The following is a 23708-nucleotide window of genomic DNA, read 5'->3' on the forward strand; positions in this document are numbered from 1 at the left end:
TTTGCGAGAATTGGTTTGTATTTATTCGCATTATTATGATTTCATGGGAAAAAGTGTCATTGCTAAATTATCTTTCTAGAATATCTTTTAACCCTTGTGCTATCTTAGATGTCCCAGGGCGAGCGTTGAGCCAAAAACCAGTGTGGGTCCTTAGGCAAGAGTCCTTCCACTGCTGCCTATCTGGGCATCCCTATGCCTTAAAAAGACAGCGTTCTGTCAGGAAGAGCATCCGGCATAAAAAGTCCTGTGGGAAACAGTGAAAGCCAATGGGACACACCAAAAGGTGAACATTTTCTGTGCGCCGTAGAACCCAGTGCGCCCAGAAAGTGTGGCAAATACCTTCATGTTAACAATGCATCATTCCAACAGGTTTTATTTTAGTTTATTGAGAATAAACTTGTAACAGAATTTATCACTGCTGTAACATGGTGCTGGTATTTGTTTTTGTTTTAAATACCTTTAGAAGGGAATAACAGCTACAGAGAAGCAGCAAACAGCAGCACGTGGAGCATGACTCAGCAGTTGTTCAGGATACTATTCATAGTAGCACAAAAGGATGTAAACACCTCCAAGAATGATCTAGTTCTGCTTATCTTTTAAGTAAACGGCGTTAGACTGGACCTGGAACACTGTTTCATGAGTGGATGCTGACCTTACCCAAACTGGTTCAGAAGTATACAAGATCTGACAAGACAGATGTCAGGAGGGACCTTCAGGAGTCCAGTCTGCCTTTGTGGGCGAGTCGAGAGAGGGGGGGACCGAGTTATTCTAGTCTAAGCCAGACAGGGAGGAGGGGGTCACAGTTCACTGTGTACACCTCTCTGCTTTAGCACCGGCTGACAGGCCACAGGAGTCTGAAAGTCCATGATGTACTGGCATTTGCTGGGCTCCTTCACTGATCGCAGGGCTGTCTCCGTTCCGCATGTCAGCGTGACCTAGAAAAGCACAAAGGAGGAGAAAGTTGAGGCGGGGTGGGCAGGAGCCATTGTTGAGCCGTGCAGTTTCATCTCACAAAGCCACCGGACTCTAGTTTCTTTTTTTTTTTTTGGAAGGGGGATAATTCTCTGAAAAAGTGGCAAACAAATGAGCTAACCACGCATCCAAGTGACTCGGTGAGCAATAAAAACCCCCTCCAAAGTGCTGATGGGATGCTGGGAAATGTGGGGGGCACCACAAGCGAGCCGGACGGTGGGAGGGGGGGCGATTACTGCTGTCAGGACTTTAATAGGTGACATGAGCGGCCGCCACGAAAGAGCGGAATTGGGGTACAAAAAAAAACAAAAAAACCCTATTCTCCTCGAAGGTGGTTTCCATAGCAACCCCTCACATCATATTGCACCCTGAACAGACAATCCCTCTGGCGAACAAAAGCACCTGAAGAAGCACAGATAGAGGAACTTGACAGGTATTATTGTGCTGAAGTTTCAGGCTGCTGGTTTGGTTTTGTCCCATTCTTGAAATTAAAAATAGACTTTCGTTATGTCACCTGGTTTCTGGCAGGTCTTTTTTTTTTATTGTGAGTGTTGATGCACAGGTGCCATAGCCGCATTTCAGGGTTGTTTTGAGGAAAGTCTGTGGCTTTGTGAAGTCAAATGTGTAATTCTGTCTGCTCAGCCAGAGCAAAGGGCAGTCATGTGTAAAAGTACAGCCTCTCTCAAGGCTTTACATGTGAAGTAAATGAAAAAATATCATCAGAATATGTAGAAAATGAACAAAAAAAAAAACATAAATTATTCGATCTTTTTATAGATGATGCAGAAAGTAAAGCCTAAATGATGAAGTAGAAATAAAATAAAATGTGAAAAGGGATGGAAGGACAAGAGACAGATGGTAAACCAACACAAATGAAGTCAAAGTCACCCCGATGGTCGCTGGTGTCAGACTATAGAACTGGAGATAAATAGTGAGGGAAATCTGTGGTTCATCCCACCCCCTGAGAGAACGCTTAGCACAGATCACAGCTATGTTTGGGAACCAGTTGGCGATTTAACCCCCCAATGCAACCCTTGACGCAGAGCGCCAAGAAAACCGGGATTAGATCCAAGTTGACCCAACTGTGGAATTCAACCCACAGACTATGGGTCTACGCTACAGGTCGGTGGGGGTATCTGTAATAAAAACCAATGTTTAGGTACTTTGCTAGTCTCAATCACTTTATCCTAAAAAGTTATTATGTTGTACACTTCTAAACTAGTGGTGTGTTTTTAAACCATTAACTGACCAAAACAGTCACATCATGTCATGACTACACTACCCAGAATGCCTAGTGGGACCAAGAACCTGACGATTGGTTGGAAGGGTCGATGGGAGGTTTTTCTAGTAAACCTTGTTGTTCTTCATGTTTTTCTTTTTTTATTTGCAATATTTAGCCTTAACTGGGCACGACATCAGCCCTAAACTCTTTTCTCCCATATGCTCGTTTCGAGCTTCCGCGTTTAAAACGCTCGTGTTCACACATCCCTACGCACATTTTTAAGTCCATAAAAAAGGTGCAAAAATGAAACGTGCGTCAAAAGGTAAGTCAGTTTAACTTTGACCAATCAGGGACTCGGATTGGGAAGTGACGCATGAATGGTGTTTTTTTTTTTTTCAAAACACTGAAGTGCCAACAGTTTTAAAAGTGATCATGAAGGAGAACTTGATAATGACGGCTTGTGCCCGGCCAGAATTCAATGACACCAAGTCTATCATTTATCGAAATTCACCAGATTTACACCACTTTGGCATTTAGCACCTAAACTTCTTCCAACTATGAATACACGCGCTAGTATCAGGTAGAAACAGCGCGTTCAAAAACCCTCGTTTGGAGCGTATGTATACATGGCATAGGAGTGAGGAGAAACGTGTCCATATGACTTCATAGGTTGTTCTATTATCAGACACAGTTCTGTTTTTTTTGCCACATACCCGACACGTTTCGACGGATGTCTTCAGTCTTCGTCAGAGTCGTCATATGTTGCCTTGCGATAAACTGTGGAGTAGGTCTTCCTTTCATTTAAAGGCTAGTCCTAGCTAGGACAAACAGATCCCTCGAAAGTATGGACGCGAGTAGTGGATATTCTAAGTAGCTGGTGTCTCAAATTTATGCAAAATAAAAGTAAAAAATAGAAAATGCTTGGTCTGACCAACATCCCCTGGCTGTAATAAGAGACTGATAAAAGGTGTGGTCTTTGAAAAAATCGGAAAGGAAATGCTGGTGTTTGCAGAATTAATGGAAACAAACTGCATTTGAATTCATCTCCTAACTCCTCCAACAATATCAGATGGACAGGACAGATGTTTGGTCTCAATGCACACTGGCAGGTTTTGTGAAACCTCTGATGCAAACATCCCATAATGTCTCCTGTATGAGTTGGACGTAAAATCAAGAAGTAAGTGAACCTTTAGACGATAGAAAAAGAGCAACGCTGTATCATAATACCTCCACAGACGCAGTAAGTAGCTGCTTCGGATTCTGCAGACACGCTGAAATTAAACAGCTGAGTTCCCTTCCTTCCCAAAAGATTAACTCTGCGCTGCTCAAACTTGGACCTCCGACGGTAAAAACCCAACTCGTCTCTGGTCGCTACTCAACCTTAGAGAAGTAAGTGCGTTTTAGTGTCGAAAGAGAAGGCTCCAGCATTTCAAATATAATGAGCGCCGACTTCTGACGAGACTTCATTTAGGCTGCCTGCAAATGGTGAGGGGGGGGGGGGTTGCAGGGTGGGTCGTATCAAAGGGATTCAATTTAGTTTCTTCAAAAGGGGGCCCCTGGATGACGCCCGCACATACATTTACAAATGACATTTATAGGAGCGACTTGAAGGGGAAAGCCCGGCAAGGAAAACGAGACGATTGAATGTGCTAAATATTTAATTGAGCAAATTCTTAGACAAAATGCAAATGAATCTCATGGATGTGATTGACCGAGTAAAGGCGGAGGGGAGGTGGAGGGGGTGCAGAGCTACATTTACCAACAAAAACCCCCAATGAGGACTGACAAACAGGGAAGGGAGCCAGTTTCAATTGCTTGGCTTGAAACAGAACATCTCTTGGCCGTGCAGCTAAATGGGGACACGAGGGCTGAATGTTTGTCGTCGAATGCACATGCAGGATGAGACTCTTCAGAGAGCCAAGAGGAACCCCCATCCGTCCCTGATTAATACACAGGGAGCGGCTTCATTTGGCTTTTCCTCCACTCTTCTCTCAGTCCGCATCCCATTTGTGCAGTAAACAAATTCGTTTTTTTTAAATGTAGACTTGCTGCACAGCTAAAGTCATTCTTGTCCAATTTCTGTGCAGTACCACAATGTGTATCGATTGTTAGGTGCATGATAACATTTCTGAGTTTCCTTAACTTTCAATGCGGTGTTTTGGGCTACTGTATTTCAAAATAAAAGCTACCAAACAGAAAGTCTACAGCACAGTAAGTTTTAATCTGTCTATATAGTAGTTGGGTTTTGGGAACTAAAACATTGATTGTCCTCAAGGGTCAGCGTCTACTAGACTGTAGATAAAGTTAGGAAGGCTTGAGGAAATCTTTGATGCTTGAGGCAATACTACAAATGTCTGAAGACACAGCTGTGGTTTTGTATGAGTCATAATTGCCCTCGCGGGTGAAAAATGTTCCCCTGTTTGGGGTCTGTAGGTGGGAATCCGTGTGTGAGAACTCTTTGCGAGCACCCCGACTGTTAGAAAATAGGAGATGAGACAATCAGAGTGTAGTTTTTGTGGGCATCCTACAGGTGTCTTGTGGGCGTGTAGGAATCGTTAACGGACACCTTACTAACACCTAAAGGCTACAACAGCATCAGTCGTTCGACATGGCAATACAAATACTTTACGACACTCTTAGCACATGCACGACAATCGTACGTTGACAGGGATGTCAGACTCCAACCTCCTGGTTTTTCAGAAACCCAACCTTATGAGCTGCTGATTACCTGGATCAGGTGTCTAGCCAATAGGGAGCTTTAATGGTAGGTTGGTTGGAAAACATGTGGAACACCAGCCCTCGAAGCCTGGATTCTTACACCAATGGGATATGAGAACTAGACTGAGTGACCCACTGAGTGACCCCTCCCCCCTGGTGTTCCAAACAGGAAATACTTAATCCCATAGACTTCTATGGAGAAATAAGCAGCTTTAAGTCTGTCATTCTATTTGTCAGAAGATCCATTCTTGCCCTAATACCTTTTTTTTAACATGTTCTTGGTAATCCATTATTTTTGTAATTAAATGTTTTCTGTAGTGCAAGTTATTCAAGTCACAAACTGACCAATCAGATGCCTCACTAAAAGTCCAAGAATCAAAATGTTTGATTGACAGATTCTCCCAAACCCGTGGACTTCCAACAAACTCACTGCTGATTGGCGAGAGTGGTTGCCATAGAAACGTTGACTCAGACCAATCACTACTTACCGACGTCACCTGGCTCCAACATTGGGGCGTCCGATTTGCAAAAGACTGACGGCTAAATCGACTTTCTTTTGTTGTAACCTGAGATTATTTTCTGTGGGTGACGTCACACTTGCTCAGTCCAGTTCTTAGATACGGTCGATGGTTCCATTTTTATGACGTCCCTAGAGGTGGCTGCTTGGGTCCACTCATACAGGTGCATAATATATTTCTAAGTCTGTCACAGTTCTTTTTTAGTCAGAGGCATACAAATAACCGCTTTATACTCAGTAGATGCGATTTTTCTGTCAGTACCAAAGGTTAGCATGCTTGATTAAATCCAAAACCTTTTCGGTGACAAAACGTTTATCCAGCTTTCCATAGTACCCTTACTTATGTCGGGCATGACGGTGACCCAACATCATCATCATTTCAAAAGTCTTGACTTTATCTGTTAAAAGGATTAAATTGATGGGACTGTTTTGTAATAATGGGAGTTATAATGAAACTAAAACACTTGGTGTGATTTGTTAAATTGCTTTCAAAGTGGGAAAAGGGATGAACAACATAAAGTGTCTAAAGGGAAGTCTGCAATCATGCAAAGAATCATATGAGCGGTGGTCAACAACAAACCTGGTTAGACGCTCTGATTACTACAGCAGTGAGGAGATGAGAGTACTCACTGTAGTGCTGCGAGAGCCTCCTTGCCAGCAGGGTTCTCCATTCTCATAAATCATCTGATTATATCGGTTCTTCGCTGGTTCTGCCCACATCCCCCACAACCTGGAACCAAGATATTTGACCACCATCAGAGATCGTTGTCTTTCCAAAATTAATCAGTACAAAAATACTTTTTTGCTAATGAATTTGTTCTTTTTTAAATACAAACTCAGCGCAGAAACAATTTTCTTTACAATGGCAGGACTCTACTAGCTTTCTGATAAACACTTTTCTTCCCGTACAAATATAGAAATTGGCAATAAAGCAATCTGGCAGTGCCCTTCATTGGCAATGGCTTTGTTGTATTTTCTTCTCTGTAAAACAATGGAAGAGAAATATTAATTTCCATTTTGTCAGAGTTGAAGCTTGGTGCAACAGCACACGGGGGGGGGGGGGACGACTAAAGAAATGCCAGTCTCCAATGAGTGTTCGTGTGCCTGCCCATTGTTAGCTAATTACATTCTCAGTGCCAGTGGATGCCGTCCAATGACAGTCGCGGTATCATTATGCTTTCTAACTTCCTGTGATCTTCAGCTGGGCTGGAGCAGCCTCCTTAGGTGGTTTTAACTGCACTCCTGCTGCTGTGACTTACTGATTTCTGTAAAACACTGTAATCCTGTTGAGGGGATCTTTTCTGCATTCGGTGCGCGGCTGAACTGAGATTTCTACAGAATTGTGTCTCGCACTGATGCCCTACATACACTCCAAACTGCTTCCTACCCACAATGCTGTACAGAGAGAATAAATAATGAAATTAATCTTTGTGGCTCTTTCTACAGATTATTCTTCTATGTTTGTCCAGACTTCTGAAGGGCCATACAAAGCTCTAAATGGAGAGAAGGTTCGTGTTAATTTACCAAAGTACTTCTTTGCCCCTGCCAACACTGTCAGAACTATGCATGCTTGATGGATGTGTCCACACTGACCTTTCTACAAAGCATTAAGGTAGCTAGATTGGCTCTGTTCTTCAAGGGTATTAAGCATTATGAAATACAATCAGCTTAGTTTTATGATGAGTTTTTTTTTTATAGATATTCTTTTATTTGGCCTAAATGCCTGTCAGGTAGTAAATACCTGGGAAAGAATCCATGGACAATTACAAAGATGAGTGAATTAATGAAAACATGAGTAGATGGATGGATGCATGAATTGATAGATGGATGGATAAATGAGTTGCTTAGAAGGATGAGTGGATGGATGGGTATGTGGGTGGATGTAATAATGGCTGGGGGAGTATGGGAATAGATGGATGGATGGATGGATGGATGGATGGATGGGTGTGTGAATGGATTGTAAGTGTGGGGATGGATAGATGGATGAATGATGAGGGGATGAGTGGATGGATGGGTATGTGGGTGGATGTAATAATGGCTGGGTGAGTATGGGAATAGATGGATGGATGGATGGATGGATGGATGGATGGATGGATGGATGGATGGGTGTGTGGATGGATGGATGGATGGATGGATGGATGGATGGATTGGTGTGTGGATGGATGGATGGATGGATGGATGGATGGATTGGTGTGTGGATGGATTGTAAGTGTGGGGATGGATAGATGGATGAATGATGAGGGGATGAGTGGATTGATGGGTATGTGGGTGGATGTAATGATGGCTGAGTGAGTATGGGAATAGATTGATGGATAGATGGATGAATGATGGGGGGATGAGTGGATTGATGGATGGATAAATGAGTGGATGGATGAATACATTAGTGGATAATTGGGTAGGTGGATGGATGGATAGGTAAGTGTGGGGATGGATAGATGGATGAATGATGGTGGGATGAGTGGATCGATTGATAGATGGATGGATGAATACATTAGTGGATAGGTGGGTAACTGGAAGGAGGATGATGGCATGAATGGGTGGATTTCTGTGAGGATGAATATATGAGTGGATGGATGAGTTTTGATGGTTGGGTGAGTGGATGATTGGGTGGAAGGGGTGATTGGGTAAGTGGATGGTGGAGGGGGGTACAGCCTCATGATGGTCTTTCCAAACTAAAATGCAAACATTTAGTCAATTTTTAAAATAAAATAACACTCTATCACTCAACTTTCCAACAAACCCAGCTTCATTGTTCCAATGTTATCCCTAAATTAACTTACTTACAAAATACAATATTTAAAACTGTTTTGACTTGCATATTATCTAATAATTGCCGCCATTAATCCACAATGGACTTTTTAGATCTGTCAGAGCGGTACATGTTTTACATTTGACTGTTAGACTGCTGAAATGTCACAACAACCCCAATGAGGTTATTCTTAGTCCCTTGTGCTATCCTAGGCACTTTAACATTGGGAGTTGGGTCATCTAGACCCACTAGACCAGAGGTGGGCACTGAGGGCCGCAGTCCTGCATGTTTTCCAGCATACCCTGCTCTGGCATGTTCTGATTGGCTGGACACACCTGAACCAGGTAATCAGCCATGAGTAGGGCAAGATTATTGGCTGGACACACCTGAACCAGGTAATCAGCCATGAGTAGGGCAAGACTATCTGGAAATCATGCAGACACACCGGCCCTCGAGGCCTGGAATTGCCCACCCCTGCACTAGACAGTGCTCTGAACCTTTTTTCTTCAATGATCTGTGATCTTCACTGGTGTCCATGGATTACATGAAATCTTTCCACCTTTATCCACCTTTGTCATGGTAGGGAGAACACGTCAATGTAAGGGTGGGGTCACACTTCTAACTTATGTCCAGACTTCTTGTTGTTAGACTTGTGTAATAGAAGTTGATCTTTCGGGAATTGTTCTGGAGAACTTGTGTGTGTGGTTTTTTTTCTGGACCATGTAAAAACATTGGGACATTATGACATATTTATCCATGTAAAGGTTTCTTTTTCATGAACACAGTTTAAAAAAAAATTTAATTAACATTTTGCCTGAAATATAAAGATAGTTTCTATCTATAATCTACTAAAAAAATGATTTTCTTGAGCACAAAATCCCTATCCAGCCTATCAAAACGCACATACTTTGTTGAACATCATGTTATCTTTTGTTACAGGGAGCAAAGTCTTCCATGTCTTGTTTTTTTTTATATTTCATTTGACCTAAATCAAGTGAAACAGGCAGTAAAAGCAATCCTCTGCTTTTAAGGACACAAAGCTGTCTTCAGGTCCCCAAGTGTGACTCCTGCTCTGCTCTCGATATGCATGGCTTATTTAAGATGCCTGAACGGGTCAGTCGAGGTGAATTGCTCATACAAGTGGAAGCGGTTTGGACCGGAGCGTCTCGCCTTTTTCCTTTGCGCCCGTTTGATTGAGTTTTAGCACTCGGTTAGCACCAGGAGGCCCTCAAATGGATTGCTGTCAGGGCAGGCGGAATCCACGGTAACCGTTGGTCTTGCTGTTAGTTGACCACGCTTTCCCTCGTGCATTACTTCCACGTCTTCTCATCTATCGCAATCCCAATACGCCAACACATGTGCGCAACCTCACCTCCATTGGTTTTATCTCTATCTTCCTCTACAGCCCCCCCCCCACCCCATCCCCCAGTGCCGCAGGAGGCAGCACAGACCCTGTCAATTAGACTTGAGTTATCACTGAGATGTAGCCAACACGCTGCAGCCATTTGGACTCAGTGGAGTTACCAGATGAAATCTTATTGACAGATCATTCCCCGTAATAATACCTACTCTCTCTGGGTATTGGCAGCACTCTTTCTGTAGTTGTAAAGTCAACACCAGGCCACAGCACAACCGGTTATTCACAAGAGTAGAAAAAAAGAACAAAAAAAACAACCACACACCTGGCGTATTACTGCTCGATTTCATGGCGACGGTACTGACCCTGTGATAGACAACACAGGTCAGTGAAACTCTGCAAAATGGACGCCCTAACTTCATTTTAGGGTTCCAAACTCCCGGGCTGCAGACAACTACGTTCCGTAGGTCACTCGGTAGCAGGATAGAGAGGATGAAGTTCATGATACTTTACATTTTATTTATGATCTGATCCTGCATTACTTCTGTCTATGATTCACTCTTGCGCACATGTCAAGTCCTTCTTGTTGGTTGCATGTCTTAAAAATGTTTGCTACTCTTTTTCTTTTTTTACAGATGTTGTGCTGACTGCTAAATTGAAACACCCAGGCTAGCAAAGTTCAGAAAAACAAACAATTTTCTTTAGAAAGTTTCTTTGAGCACAGTTTCTTTGCACCTCAAAATAAAAAGAAATCAGGATTTAACTAGAACTATGGATTTATTGTGACAGTTGTTCCTGCACATCAAACCTGCTCTGGCCAACTCTGGAGTGTTCCAAGGTCACTGCTAATCAAAAAACACGCAGGATTCATGTTTACTATTATCTGTTGGAACAAAAAAAACGTTTTTGTAATGCTTATTTCATCTTATTTTGTTGGATTTACCTGCCACACAATGAAAACCAGACGAGGCTGAATTCGGCGCATTCGGTTAACAGTTAAGGTGAAGTTAGGAGAACATCAAAATCATTGTTTAAACGACTAACCGACCGATCGATAACCTTTAGAAGTGGAGCACCTTTCATCAACATGTAGAACACAAAAGTGCTGACATATGACGTATTTAAACATATAGGTAAAACAATAAAAAGTCAGAAAACACAATAGACTAAGAACAACAACAGTAAAAAGTGTTCATACATAAGACGATGAAGAACACTGTGGCTAATAGGGTTAAAATTGCTCCGACGCAATCTAGAATAAATAAAATGTTTAATCCACCTGGCTATGTTTTACAGATAATAAAGAACTTTAGAGCATTTTTGACTAATTCTGATCCATTTGCACATGAAAAATTGTTTTTAAGTCAATGCCTTTCTATAAAAATTGTTGCAGCATAAACATGACGATGAATATTAATGATTTGTTTGTATCAATGAAATAATTTAGTTTTGCACATTTTTGAGAAAATATGGATTTCTTTTTTTTTTACACTTTTTCTTGGTCATTGCACTTTGTAGATGGTCCCTTAGCAGCCGCATCACTGTTGTATCTCTGTCAGAAACACAGTTTTTATTGAAATGAAAATAAAAAATACAAACTATATTTATTTATATTTTTTTATATTTTTCTGTTAGTAGGTTGTTGACAAAGTGACAAAACAAATGAGGAAAATGAAAAAGACACTTCTGGTCAGTTTAAAACATTTAGCAAAAGTCTGGATCTTTGAATATCTCTCTAACTTTACCGAACTGTTTTTGTGCGCCTCTTTCTCAGACTAGTGCCATATTCTATTCTGCTGGGTTTTACGGTAAACAAATGTCGTAATATGCTCATGATCTGCAAACTTTTAGTAGAATGTAAATATCCAATCCCTGATCAGAATACAACATCCGATTCCGATCAAGTCTGAAACCGTGTGATCAGGCCTGATCGTATCGTGACATCCCAAGTCATGATGCAACATCAAACTGGCCCGATGACTCAGAAATATTCTGGCTGGTATTTTCACATAACAGCATGTCCCATGTGGACGAACAGCCTCCATTTAAAAAAATAAAAACAAACATCTATTCAAACTGTTTACAGGGACGAATTTGCTCCCCCAAAAAAATAGAACAAACTCAATTTAGGTTGGTAAACAGAAAAGAGCTCCCGGTGGAAGATGAATCTCCCTTTAAGGTAAATCTATCTCGCACAGGGAGGGGAGGGGCTTAATAGGCGTGTTTCCTTCCAATGATTGATGACTGAAAATATTAAAGCGTTGCTCCTTGTCAGGCTTAAAAACGCTGAGAGTCTTATTTACAGACATCTGGGCCAGGATTCATTCTGCTGGATGGCCATAAAAACAGCTTTTCCATCAAAGATGAACCTTTTATTAGTCGCATATTTAGTCAGCTTAACCCATTATCCATACGTTGTGGGGGAGATAGTGGACCTTGGAGAACTCAAACATGTTTGGAACTGCAAACGCCAACGGACTCAGTCCCATTTCATTTATCCCTCTAAATTGCTATAAGGTGTAATTTCTATTGACACGCACAACAGTAGATGGAGTTTTGATTCAATTACCACTAAAATACCATTAAAAATTAGGACTTTTACTTTCAGAATTAATGCAGGACTGAATAAAAATAATACGCATTTCCAAAAATAAAAATCTAATCATTTGTTGCTGATCTTTTTTTTTTTTTAAACTGCCAATCTGTGCTTCCAATTCTTTTTTCTCCTCTGGCACTGATTTGTTTCATCCATTTTCATTGTCTAATCCTCATGGAGAGTAATTACCTTTAAAAGCGTATTAGCTGCCTTTTCTCTTATTCAGATAAGGGCTTTGGTTGGTATAAGCCTCTCTAACTCCGTTAAAACGACGTGGTCACCAGTCGTTCTGTTTTAGACTTTATCGCGTCACTAATCCACACGCCCCCAGTGAGAAATCCTGAAGATCCACCAGTAATCTCATTCAGCACTGAGAGCAGGGTTGTCCCGTCTGATATATCCTAAAATCCAAAGCTTATGTCTTAGACGAAAGATAAGTAAAATATATATTTTAGTGACAAAGCACCACTTTTATTGAAGGTAGGACACAAAGACATTCTCCATGCCCATCCCCCATCCACTTATTTCTCTGGATGACACAGTTTGAGAATATGGGCTGAGGTTTTCCTTTACCTGCTTTTTGTTTCGGTTTTGTTTCTGAACAATGTTTTTTTTTAACCCTTGTGCTATCTTAGATGACCCCACCCTTACATTGACGTGTTCTCCCTACCATGACAAAGGTGGATAAAGGTGGAAAGATTTCATGTAATCCATGGACACCAGTGAAGATCACAAATCATTGAAGAAAAAAGGTTCAGAGCACTGTCTAATGGGTCCAGATGACCCAACTCCCAATGTTAAAGTGCCTTGGATAGCACAAGGGTTACAGTAGTGAAGTGTGTACACTATCAATGTAAACCAGCTAATTCTGTCACAGAGACAGGCAACTTTGTGCTTACATGATGCAAAGCTGCTTTTCTCTATGCCAGAACCAATAGAATGACGTTAATTGCGCAAACTGTTGCGCTGTTGTAGTTTAAGGAGCATGTCATTTTGGGTTTTCGGCGCAAAGCCTCTTTTTTTTCAGCGTCAAAATCCATTGGAAATAGATCAACTGCGTAAACCATTGAAGAATTACACAGCAGATCAAAGAGTTTGTTTTCTGTTTATTTTTGGCTTTGCACCAATACGACCGATGTGACGCAAAGCAGCTTTTCTGCGTGCCGGAATCGGCTGATTTACGTTAAATCCATAATCACTACTGTAAATGTTGCATTTCAGCACAAAGAAGCTTTTCTTCTCTTTCGAATCTGCTGGAATTTTGTAAATGGTGTAAACAGTTCAAGAGTTACATTATGTCAAAGAATTTGTGGTACTTAGCTGCTGTCAGCAACAGGTCAGAAAAAAAGCCACAGATGCTGTTGAGGAATCTGCACAACCTTATCTTAACTTGGTAATAATTAAACAGACAGGCTGTGGTTTACGTTATAAACTGGCCAGTCAGATGCCTCAATAAAAGTAGATGGTCTAATATCAAACCTTCAAACTGTTTGATCGACAGATTTCGTGTAGCCCACTTTCAAGTTGTTTGGGTGTTGACTTTCAACAAGCTCATTCTTGATTGGCAGGAGTGGTCGCCATGGAAACTTTGACTCAGACCAACTCGGACCAATCGCTGCTTATTCACGTCGTCTGGCTCCAACATGTCAGTATCGGAAAAAAAATGGCAACTGAATTGAATTCATTCGTGGGAGCAGGAAGTAAACCATTGTTTATGGGGGACGTCACTCAGTCCAGTTCTTATATACAGTCAATCGGTCAAACTATATCGCAGTTGCAACAGCTGAATGATTGGGAGACTTCACCCAGAAAAACAAGCTCCAATCAGGTAGGAATGCAAACCAAAACATTTGGCCCCTTTTGATCTTTTATATGACAACTTTATTGTACTTCACTTGTGCAAAATTGTCCATAAACATCAGACTGACTAAGGATTGAGGTCCGCTAGAGTTGAAAAGGCTCTACAGAATATGAAGCCTATTGCCCATCTAGAATCTGTGGATTCCATTCTCAATAGTGGAAAAAGTTAAATAAATTGTCACCCAGTAAGAAATTCAGGAGGCATCACTATTAAACCTAACCTGCAACCAAAATATAATGTAAATAGACACAACCGTATCATAACCGTGAGTGATTTTTGTGGATGTAAGCTGTAGAGGTAATGATGAGCATCAAGGCAATGACTTATAAAACTCTTCCTCCCCATCTTTGCATCTGTATGAAGGGAAGGATGGTTTAATTGATTTACAAACCAGACATTGGATTATTTACATGTAGTTCTATAGAAACTGTCATAGACAGATCCCCAATTTATATAAAAAAATGATACTGTGTTAAGATGAGGTAATGTCTACACTTATTGTCCTTATCTTTACACAGTGGTGCCCACTCATTAGCAGCTGCTATGCCATGAGGTATAGCTCGGAGCTATACTATCCACCGCTCTACCAAGGGGGTCTCAGGCGCCGACTTGGTCCCCTGCTAAAGTACTAATCATTTACAGCAATGCACTGCAAGGTAGAGTCATTTGGAAGCTGCTGGTTAATTTGAATTCAGTGAAGCAGGGCCACCAAAGCTCTCATAGCCGAGCGGCGCTTAGCGTGGCTAACCTCTGCCACTCATGTCGAGTCACCAATCAGAGAGTGGCTCTCCGAATCCAGCCCGAGCACCGTCATTACCGTGCCAGTCACCGATGCTACCTCTCGCCTTCCCACCATCCATTGTGCCCGGCGCCTTCATAAATAATTCATGGCGGCAGGAACATGTGAAGGGCACATGCTCAGGCATCGCTTTGCCTTCCCTTCATCGCATAGTGGAGACATAAAGGGTGCGTTCGTCTCCCTTTTTACGCACATCTGTGTGCAAACTAGTGCCTATGAGCAACAAATGGCGATGCAGTTTGGGGTTTATTGATTACCCTTCGGGACGGGTTACGAGATAAAAACTCACGCTGCGCATTTCATTACCGCGTCAATCAAACTCCGAGATGTCAAACGCAAATCTCAGCCTTTCAGTTAACGGTTCACTTGTGCCTCATTAACGGCCGGGGCCACACGTTGCCATGACAACCCAGCAGAAAAAGGCCAATAGGGGGTTCACAGGTTCACCTCCTCCCCTTGCGCTCCACTCCCTGCCATTATAACCTGCTCCTCAGACACAAAGGAGTCATTACCCCTTCATCTAGACTACCAGCTGACGTGTGGCCCGTTGGCTGAGTGGACCATACATCATGAGCACATTAGGGGCAGGAAAATATGGGGCTTCTTTTTAGCAAACGCGAGTTTTTGGATCCACCTGGCAGCGCTTGCACCGTGTCGCTCTCCTCTAGAGCTTGAAGCGGCTGCCATGTTTGCAGGTAAAGGAGGTCCTTCTCTCCGCTAATGGCACTCCAACGAATGACCTTGACAGCTTGAAAGTGAGCACATTAAGTAGTGCACTTAAATGGATAATTATGCACTTGTTCCAGCGGACGTGTCACTGCTCTTTGGGCGACGGCGAGATCAGAAAAAAGGGAGAGAAAAATGCTTGAATAATAAAATAAACCCTTTTTGTGTCTATCAAAACAATTAAGGGGCTTTGGCTTTGACACGGAAACATGAAAGGAAGCATCACTGCTCTTATGAGGAGAGCACTTTCAATGGGAGCAGAGTGGCGTTTTACAACAAAAAGAAAGATGCACTGCAATAGGATGTACTGGTTTCCAATCAGGATTTTGATTTAAAAAAAAGATATCAACTATCAAGAAAGCATCTTCCTTGGCTTAAAAACTCATGTTTTTGTGCTCAAGTAGCTTTCACACTGACCTTGAAAGGGGCGGGATCTTCCATGGACTAGCTCAGAACAATGGGGCACCATCACTAAACTGTTTAATACGTTAAAACAAATCGAAAATGTGTTTTAACTTTCTTTCAGAACAGCCATTTGAGTAAATGTAATTAAAATCAATGTATTTAAATCGAAAAGTAACTTTACTTAAAATTAGCTCTCACACTTAGCCGTTTGGTCCACACATGTTTGTTTTGTGGACCTCAAAGCCGACCCAAACTCTGGTCTGGACCAAACAATTAAAGTAGCTCTTAGTTCACATGCAAAGAGCTCTGGTGCAGTTCAGCAGCAAAATAAAAGAAAACCCATACCATGATACTGTCACCATTATTTAAATGGACCAGATTAAGATTATTTTGTCTTGGAAACATTCCATCATAGCACAGCAGATTAGCCTTTGAACCAATTAGACCAACTCAGGCTCACTGCTTTATAGACACCATTAAAGGGTTGGATTGGGGGGTTAAACCAAAACCCCATAACTCTGCTGAATTAAGGGAGGGACCATTGGCTCGGACAACCCCGCCCCTCTTCCCCGTGTCTTTGGAGCTTGTGGCCCACCCAACGTATTTTCTACGTTAGAAATACCATTATTTGTTCATGATTCGCAACGATTTGAATAAAGAAATACTCAGAAATGCAATTATTGAGCTTAATTGTCTTAATATGTGTACTCCATGAGAAAAAGCCACAAGAACATGTTTAAAAACGCCATTTTCATCAGACTGGGTCTTTCAGCAATTGTTTTTTCAACAGAACAAGAGAGATACTGGATACTCCTGCACTTGTGTTAGCATGAACAGAGTTACAGCTTTTTCAGAAACTAAAAATCCAAAACGGAAAATACGGAATAAGCATAGTTCTCAAGTTTTTCCAAGTCCAAAAACTAACCTTTATTGTGTTTTTTTCTAACTGAAAGCACTTAATTCAAATGTTTTGTATTTCCCTTCACTCTTACAGATACAAGTCCAATTTTTGGTGCAATGATCATTTATGAGAATCTTGAAAAAGACCAACCACTTAGAAATACAACACAAACTGGCTTTTTTAAGGGCACAATAACATAATGTGCCTAGAAAAAAACAAAAAAACAAACAAACGTGTTTTCAGCCAGAGGTTAAAGGCTCTGTCTTTACTGTGGACTGACGGTTAAGAAAAAGAAGAAATCCAGCTTATGTCAGCCTTTACATTTCCAATTTAAACACTTATTGCCTTCACTTTAACGGTGGACAATTAAACGGGCTCAATGCACACCATCCTTGTGTTCGTATCTAAGCTAATTTCATCTCAATGATGATTTGTGTGCATAATTCCCTTCCGTTCATCCCTGTTCTTGAGCTGTGCTGGCCTTTTAGCGTTCTCCCGATCCTCATATTCACCTAACATAAAGCTGACACAAGCATTTAGCAGGATTAGTATAGAAGGGCTGTCAAATAACACCTCCCCCCCAAACGATAGCGCTTACACTTTTGTCCGCGATTGCAGCTCTGTGTCGGGCCGTTTTGTTAAAATGCAGTTGTTTTTTCCCCCACCGTTCCCCGATTTTGGGGTCGATGCTGAAATTCCTTGTGCCCGTTTGTAACCTGGATCCGAGTTGTTGTTTTTTGTTTTGTTACAGTAATGATCTTACAGCCGTCGTGCAATTGCTGTGCATTAAAATGGCCACCTATGGAGATAATTAGCTGCAGTACTTATCTGCTGTTTATCCAGTTCCAACGCAGCCACTGCAGAAAAACGGCAAGAGCGCAGTTATTAATGTGGAAAACTAAGGGAGATGATTTATTCCCCATCAGATCTTTTTTTGCGAGAGAATATAAAAAAAAAGGATGATTGACCGCACCTATTGGCCAAATCTCCTTAGAACCTGGAGTGGAGGCGAGGCTCCTTTTCTCCCCTCAAAACGGAGAGGGGCTTTGACAGCCTGAAGGCATTCACATCATTGTGTTTCCTTCTATCTGCAACCAACCAAGGTTTTTTTTTTGCCTCTTTTTGTTAAAATCTCCACAATAACGTCAAGTATTGCTCACAGAGGTCAGCCATTCTGTCTGAAACCCAAACCTTTAAACAGTCACTATAAAAAAACAAAATAAAATAAAAAACTGCTGCTAACCTGCAAACCGCCACCCCATTTGTGTTTTTGCGCCGTGGCCGGCACAGCCCACTCTCTCTGGGGTTGCTCTGCGCTGCCATTTCAACTGCCTGGCTCCTTCGCAGTGGGCATACGCAGCCATTCACTGTGGTTTCAATGTTGCTAGGCTACCTCACTTCTCCACTGTTTACGTGTTTGACAACCTACTGTTCAAAAAAAAAAAAAAAAAAAGCAGTTAAAGAGAAACCTGTGGGTTTGAATACTGAGTGATATGAGCCTGCAAAAGGACCTAAACATTAACCCCCTACCCCCCATCGACATACACACTCAGTCCTTTATTTTCCATTGATTTGACTCACTCCGATGAAAACTGTGGTTTTAACACGGTCTTTGGGTGAAAATTAAGCTCAAAATCTGAGTATGTCTTCATTCAAATCGTTGTGAATCAGGAGCAGACGAAAAATTCTGTTGAAAAAAGTGACGGGCGGGGCACCGGCCCCCTGCACCCCTCCCTTCTGATGCATCCACTAGATCCATGTGTGTCCTTGCTTTCCTCGTCTGAGCTGGCATCTGGATCAAAACTGTGGGTTGTTGAAGGTCCGAGGGGCTGTAAGCTAGCAGGAGCGCAGGTAAACAGAGAGCTCTCAGCATTGGGGAGGGGAGATGTAGGTGTTCTGCGCCAACAGCCCCGCCCACAACTCCGAGGTAAACTTCTAATGAACTACTGCTGCTCTGCAGAAAGTATAATCTAGAAAACCACAGGTTTTTTACCATTTTGATAAAATGGCATCATCCTAATGGATGATCATCATAAAAACGACGACTGGAAAAGGCTTTTATATATATATATATATATATATATATATATATATATATATATATATATATATATATATATATATATATATATATATATATATATATATATATATATATATATATATATATATATATATATATATATATATATATATATATATATATTTTCTATACATGTCCAAAGTCTGGCTAGGACACCAAATGCGCCCCGTGTTTGAATTTTCACCAGACTGCTTTTATAAAGTCACTAAGGTGCGTCCTCAAGCGTTTTCTAAAAGTACGATTTTTTTTTATTAGGTTTGGCTAAATTACGTTTGAACTGATTGTGAACTTGTGGCAACACTGTTGTAAGACGTTCTAACTCATTTTTAAAATGTCAACTGGAAAACAAAAGAAGGAAGTTTCCACTTCTGGGACAAGTGGAAGTTGTCATGTTTTTTTTCTGGAAAACTGTTTTCTAGGAGGTCAGTATCTCCAGGGACTACCAGACAGGACAAGCTAACTGGGAATGAACGGTGCAAAAAAAAAACTGACCGTAATTTTGGTCAAAACGTATTTAGATATATTTGTTTTCCAAGTAAAGAGATGTAAATGAAGGCATTAAGGCAATAAAACGACCATTAAATATTTCCTTCGCATTAAACCCTAACTCACTAAATCTGTCCCTCTTTGTGAAAACCCCGGCTCTACAGTCTGCATCAACGCCACGGCGTGAAGTTCAGCTCCACATTTCCTCTCTAGCTGTTTCGGATGTTGGGCCTATTCTCGGCTCGGCCTGTCGTACGGACAGCTCTCAAGGGCGAAAGGTGAGCAAGCAAGCTGCTCGCCAGACGACACACCATTTTCAGAGCTGCTTTTCTCTCTGTCTCTCTCTCTCTTTTTTTCTCACCTCTCTAACTTTCCTTGAGTGCTCTCTGTGATTACGGGGGTAAAGCAGGTTGACCCCAGCACAAAAGAAGGTCTTGGCTCGTTTCGACCTCGTAGAGCAGCACACGCCAACCCCTCTGACCCCAACGCCGGGGCCACCTGATTTCCCAGGAGCCCCAAAACAAAAAAACAGCCATAGGAAGACCTCTGGGCTGACTCCTTCCCTCCTCTGCGGATGGTAATAAATCCTCCTCTGCGTTGCTGCAAAAAGATCTGTTCATCTTCCATTTTAATCAAATTCAAACACACACTTTTAAAGCATTCGTCTTTAAGTTTGGATATTTCACACAGTGCATGTTTGGACCAGTCAAACTGGGACTGAGGCACTGAAAGCCTCAGCAGAAACCATTTCCACGTGTTTATTCTGGGCTGCACTTGACATGGTCTCCATTAATATTTCACATGTGCTTCTATTCTTGGTGGAAGGTCATTAAAGTCAGGCATGACATTGACTTGACTTTAGTTCCTTAAGTAGTTACGGCTGTCAGTAGAAGGTGGTTTAAATGTTATTCCCCGCATGTTGCCGCATGTCCCGAGGATTTATGTTTTTGTAATATCAACTATTAGTAAAAAGTTTGGAAAAGTAAAAGTAAATATTGAGAAAAACCAGGAACCAAATTGGACTTTTTTAGACATAAATCAAAATCTTATGACAATAAAATCAGAAATGAAACAAAAAAATCACTTCACAGTAAAATTTTAGGAAATCTTAAGAAAATAAAGTCGAGCAATTATAAGAAGAAGTCAAAATAATTTTTTTTTATAAGAAAACATTATAAAATTATGAAAAAACAATTTTTTTACAGAAATAAAGTTAGACCATTTTAAAACAAAAATTAAGATTGTCTGAGAATAAATTCAGAAATTGTTAGAAGATAATCACTTCACTACTATGAAAAACAAAAGAATAATATTTAAAAAAATAATGAGAAAAAAGGCAAAACAATAGTCGAAATTTAGGACAATAAAATCATACAATTGTTAGAAAAACATCACATGTTTTGGGAGAAAACACGTCTATTATTATTTTTCAAGTTACGATTTATCGTGAAAAAAGTTGTAAAATTAGGATTTAAAAAGTCAATTTTTACAATAAAATCTGGAAAAACTTTAACAAAAAAAAATCAAGATTTCATGAGAATCGAGTCCAAATTATTATTATTTTTTGTTAAATTCACGTCATCACTGTAAAGTGGTTGATGCCAGAGCAAAGGTGCTGTGATGACATGAATTATGTTGAGGGATATGGTAGACCTAAGACAGTAAAACTCAGCTGTTAAAGGAATCAAAGACAGGATAGATATAGATTTTAAACTCCTTATAAACAATATAAATCTAGATTGTATCTACTCAAGTAAAACAGATACAACTGTATGTGATGATTGGTGGACCACGTTCAAAGACGCCGCATATCAAATCAATTTATTGAGCAAAACACCTTTATTTATTTATATAGGGATGATTTAGTAAAGATAGGGATTGCACCAACAACCTTTAAACACAAGAAACTATTCTGAATGAACTACGTAAGTGTGTGTGATATTCAGGTAGAGTGAAGTAACCGTTCTCCTTGATAAAAAACCCAATGAACTTTACAGCTTTTACATGAGGAGGGGGGGGGGGGCACGTCAGCATAAGATCAGCTGATGCGTTTGCTTTTTCATTTCGGAGCCTCCCTCACTCCGCCTCGCGTGCCCCTGGCTGCGGCCGCCAGGCTCGGGGTGGGCAGCGGGGGGACATTACGAAGATGTACGAGGCTGTCACGCCGAGATGGTGTTTTGTGGCAATGCAAGCATTTTCCTCCACTCTATTATCATTATGGGGGCCGATGTTATTGTTACAATAGCCATTTTCAGAAAGCGGCTGAGCCGCCGAGGCCGAGAGGCAGAAAATGCAAAACAGAGATATTGGAATTCAAGAGGTGGAAAATGTTTTGTATAATATCGACATTTACAGAAAATTGGGAGCATGCAGTATGACTGCTGCGCCTTTGGAAAATCAAGAGCAACAGCTACAAAGAAAGAAAAAAAAAACTCTAATCTTCAGATGATTTATTGTCCTTAAAGCAGATTTCTGTAGTTCACACAGCAAAAACCAAGCTTGAAGCAAAGCTAGGGCTTTGATTTTCTAAAAACCAAACTGGACATGAGCCACAACGAGAGTCTGTGCCAAATCTACCTATTAAAAATGGCACCGTGGAGCACACACCCCCTCCGAAGGAGCTCACACAAATATCATTTGAGTGAGTCACCAGCGTGGCGGCGACTCAGCTTCATTTTTATTGACAAGACCCCCTCCAAAAAAAAAAAAAAAATGTAAATGCTGTTTTGTAGACTCTGTCCTTTAGGGGCCTGGAGCAGGTGTGATAAATGCTGCCGTTTAAATCAAAGCACCCCCCCCCCCCCTCTCCCAAACTCCTTCCTCTACCTCCCTGGGGAGGAAGAGGATGTCTCTATGCAGATTGATTTTAGGAGTCCCTGCCATCCTCTGCGCAGCCTGACTGATGGTGTGACTGGATAAAAAAAATGAACTTTATGCCCACCATGTTAGCCGTGAGTCATTTGAACCCCCCTCCCACCCCCACCCCCGTTTCTGAGAAATAGACCTTCAAGACAAACTGAATGGAGTGGGATTGGTTAATGGTAAAAAGCCACTTTAAGGGTGTACCGGTACATGGTTTGTGTGCATTAAACTATCATTCTAAATCTAGAATTATTTTTCAAGCTAATATAAATGTTCAAGTCTCACTCCAATCATCTTTCGATGTTTCTATTGTCAGTGCCTTTCCCGTGGCTTTTTAAATTCTGATGATGCCGAAAAGCTGTTGTTTTCCAGGACATCGTTTCTATGTCTGAGTAGTGGGCGGGACCGTTTGCACAGAGTGCGCTCATATCCCATGTTCCCTTTGTTTACACTCTCTCCCACAACCCCAAACTAAGGCCAAATCCAAATTAATCCCCTACCTATTGCTCCAATTGTAGGGGCATTTAGAGCTGTAGTGGTGTCCAAAAGTGTTTTTTTAAGGAGGAGCCGTAGTGACTTCGGGCTGGATCTCCCTCTGCCGGTAGGAGGATGCACGTCGTGCTCGTGGCACGGAGGAGAAACGCATTTCCTCACGTGGGTGCGCTCTGAAGCACAAAAGTTTACATTTGAATGAATTTGTTTTTGTTTTCACATGACTTCTAAAGTTTTGAAACCCACGCTATGTATTTTCTGAGCGCTAACGTGGACGATCGACGACTATCGATGACGTCATCGAGGGGTAGCAACGTCCGACTTTCCATATCTCTCTGCTTGGAGGGCTAAATGTAGAGGAGGGGAGTGAATTGGGATTCTGACTTACATTAGCGGCGCAACAGAAACAGTGCAGAGACTTTTACCCACTCCAAGGAAAAAATGACGTTTTTGTGGCATTTTTCTTTAGATGTAGCATGCATCCACTTGGAGATCCAAGTCTGATTTGGCTCAAAACTGTACGCCTGGATAGCTCATCTATCGCTCGTCATTTTTGATGCACCGTTGTTGGAGATGTTCCGCCTACAATTTAGAAGTGAGTTTTAAGTCCTAGAAAAAGACTCAGGGTTTTCTATTTTTTTTGGTTTCATAAACAGCATAATCATAATTAAAAGACCAATGGGAATTCTTTGAAAATAGATTAAAAATGATTGGAGTTGGACTTTAAATAACAGTTTTTCCTGTTGGAGATTCACCATGAATAAAGGCAGTGCTAATCTGTTCCTAAAAAAAATAAAATAAAGCTGAATTTTCTTTTTTTGTCATTTTGGCAGAGGTTTTCTTCTTTCTGGTGGCTCGGCCCTTCCATACTGCGATGAGTGACAGGCAGCCGGGGTATGGGGGTCACACATTACTCACATTTAGCATTCTGTTCCCCCGTGTTTCCTTCACTAACAACACGA

The 23708-nt window shown here is 41.3% G+C and overlaps 1 protein-coding gene across 3 annotated transcripts in view; it reads right to left on the minus strand.

Annotated features, from left to right (window-relative positions):
• Positions 1–365: 365 nt before the first annotated feature.
• The window catches only part of LOC101164594 (glucosidase 2 subunit beta), a 191818-nt gene continuing 168475 nt past the window's right edge, over positions 366–23708 (minus strand). For 2 of the 3 annotated variants that reach the window (XM_011487338.4, XM_004079742.5), the window contains exons 13-14: positions 6060–6159; positions 366–935 (exon numbers count right to left, since the gene is read on the minus strand). In XM_011487338.4, coding sequence (XP_011485640.1) covers positions 798–935; positions 6060–6159 — 238 coding nt within the window. In that variant the 3' untranslated portion in view covers positions 366–797. The remainder of the gene's footprint in view (positions 936–6059; positions 6160–23708) is intronic. The other variant, XM_011487339.4, reaches the window with a different exon arrangement.

This window comes from Oryzias latipes, chromosome 18 (assembly GCF_053564925.1).
Source record: "Oryzias latipes strain Hd-rR chromosome 18, Olatipes_Hd-rR_3.1".
Taxonomy (NCBI): Eukaryota; Metazoa; Chordata; class Actinopteri; order Beloniformes; family Adrianichthyidae; genus Oryzias; species Oryzias latipes.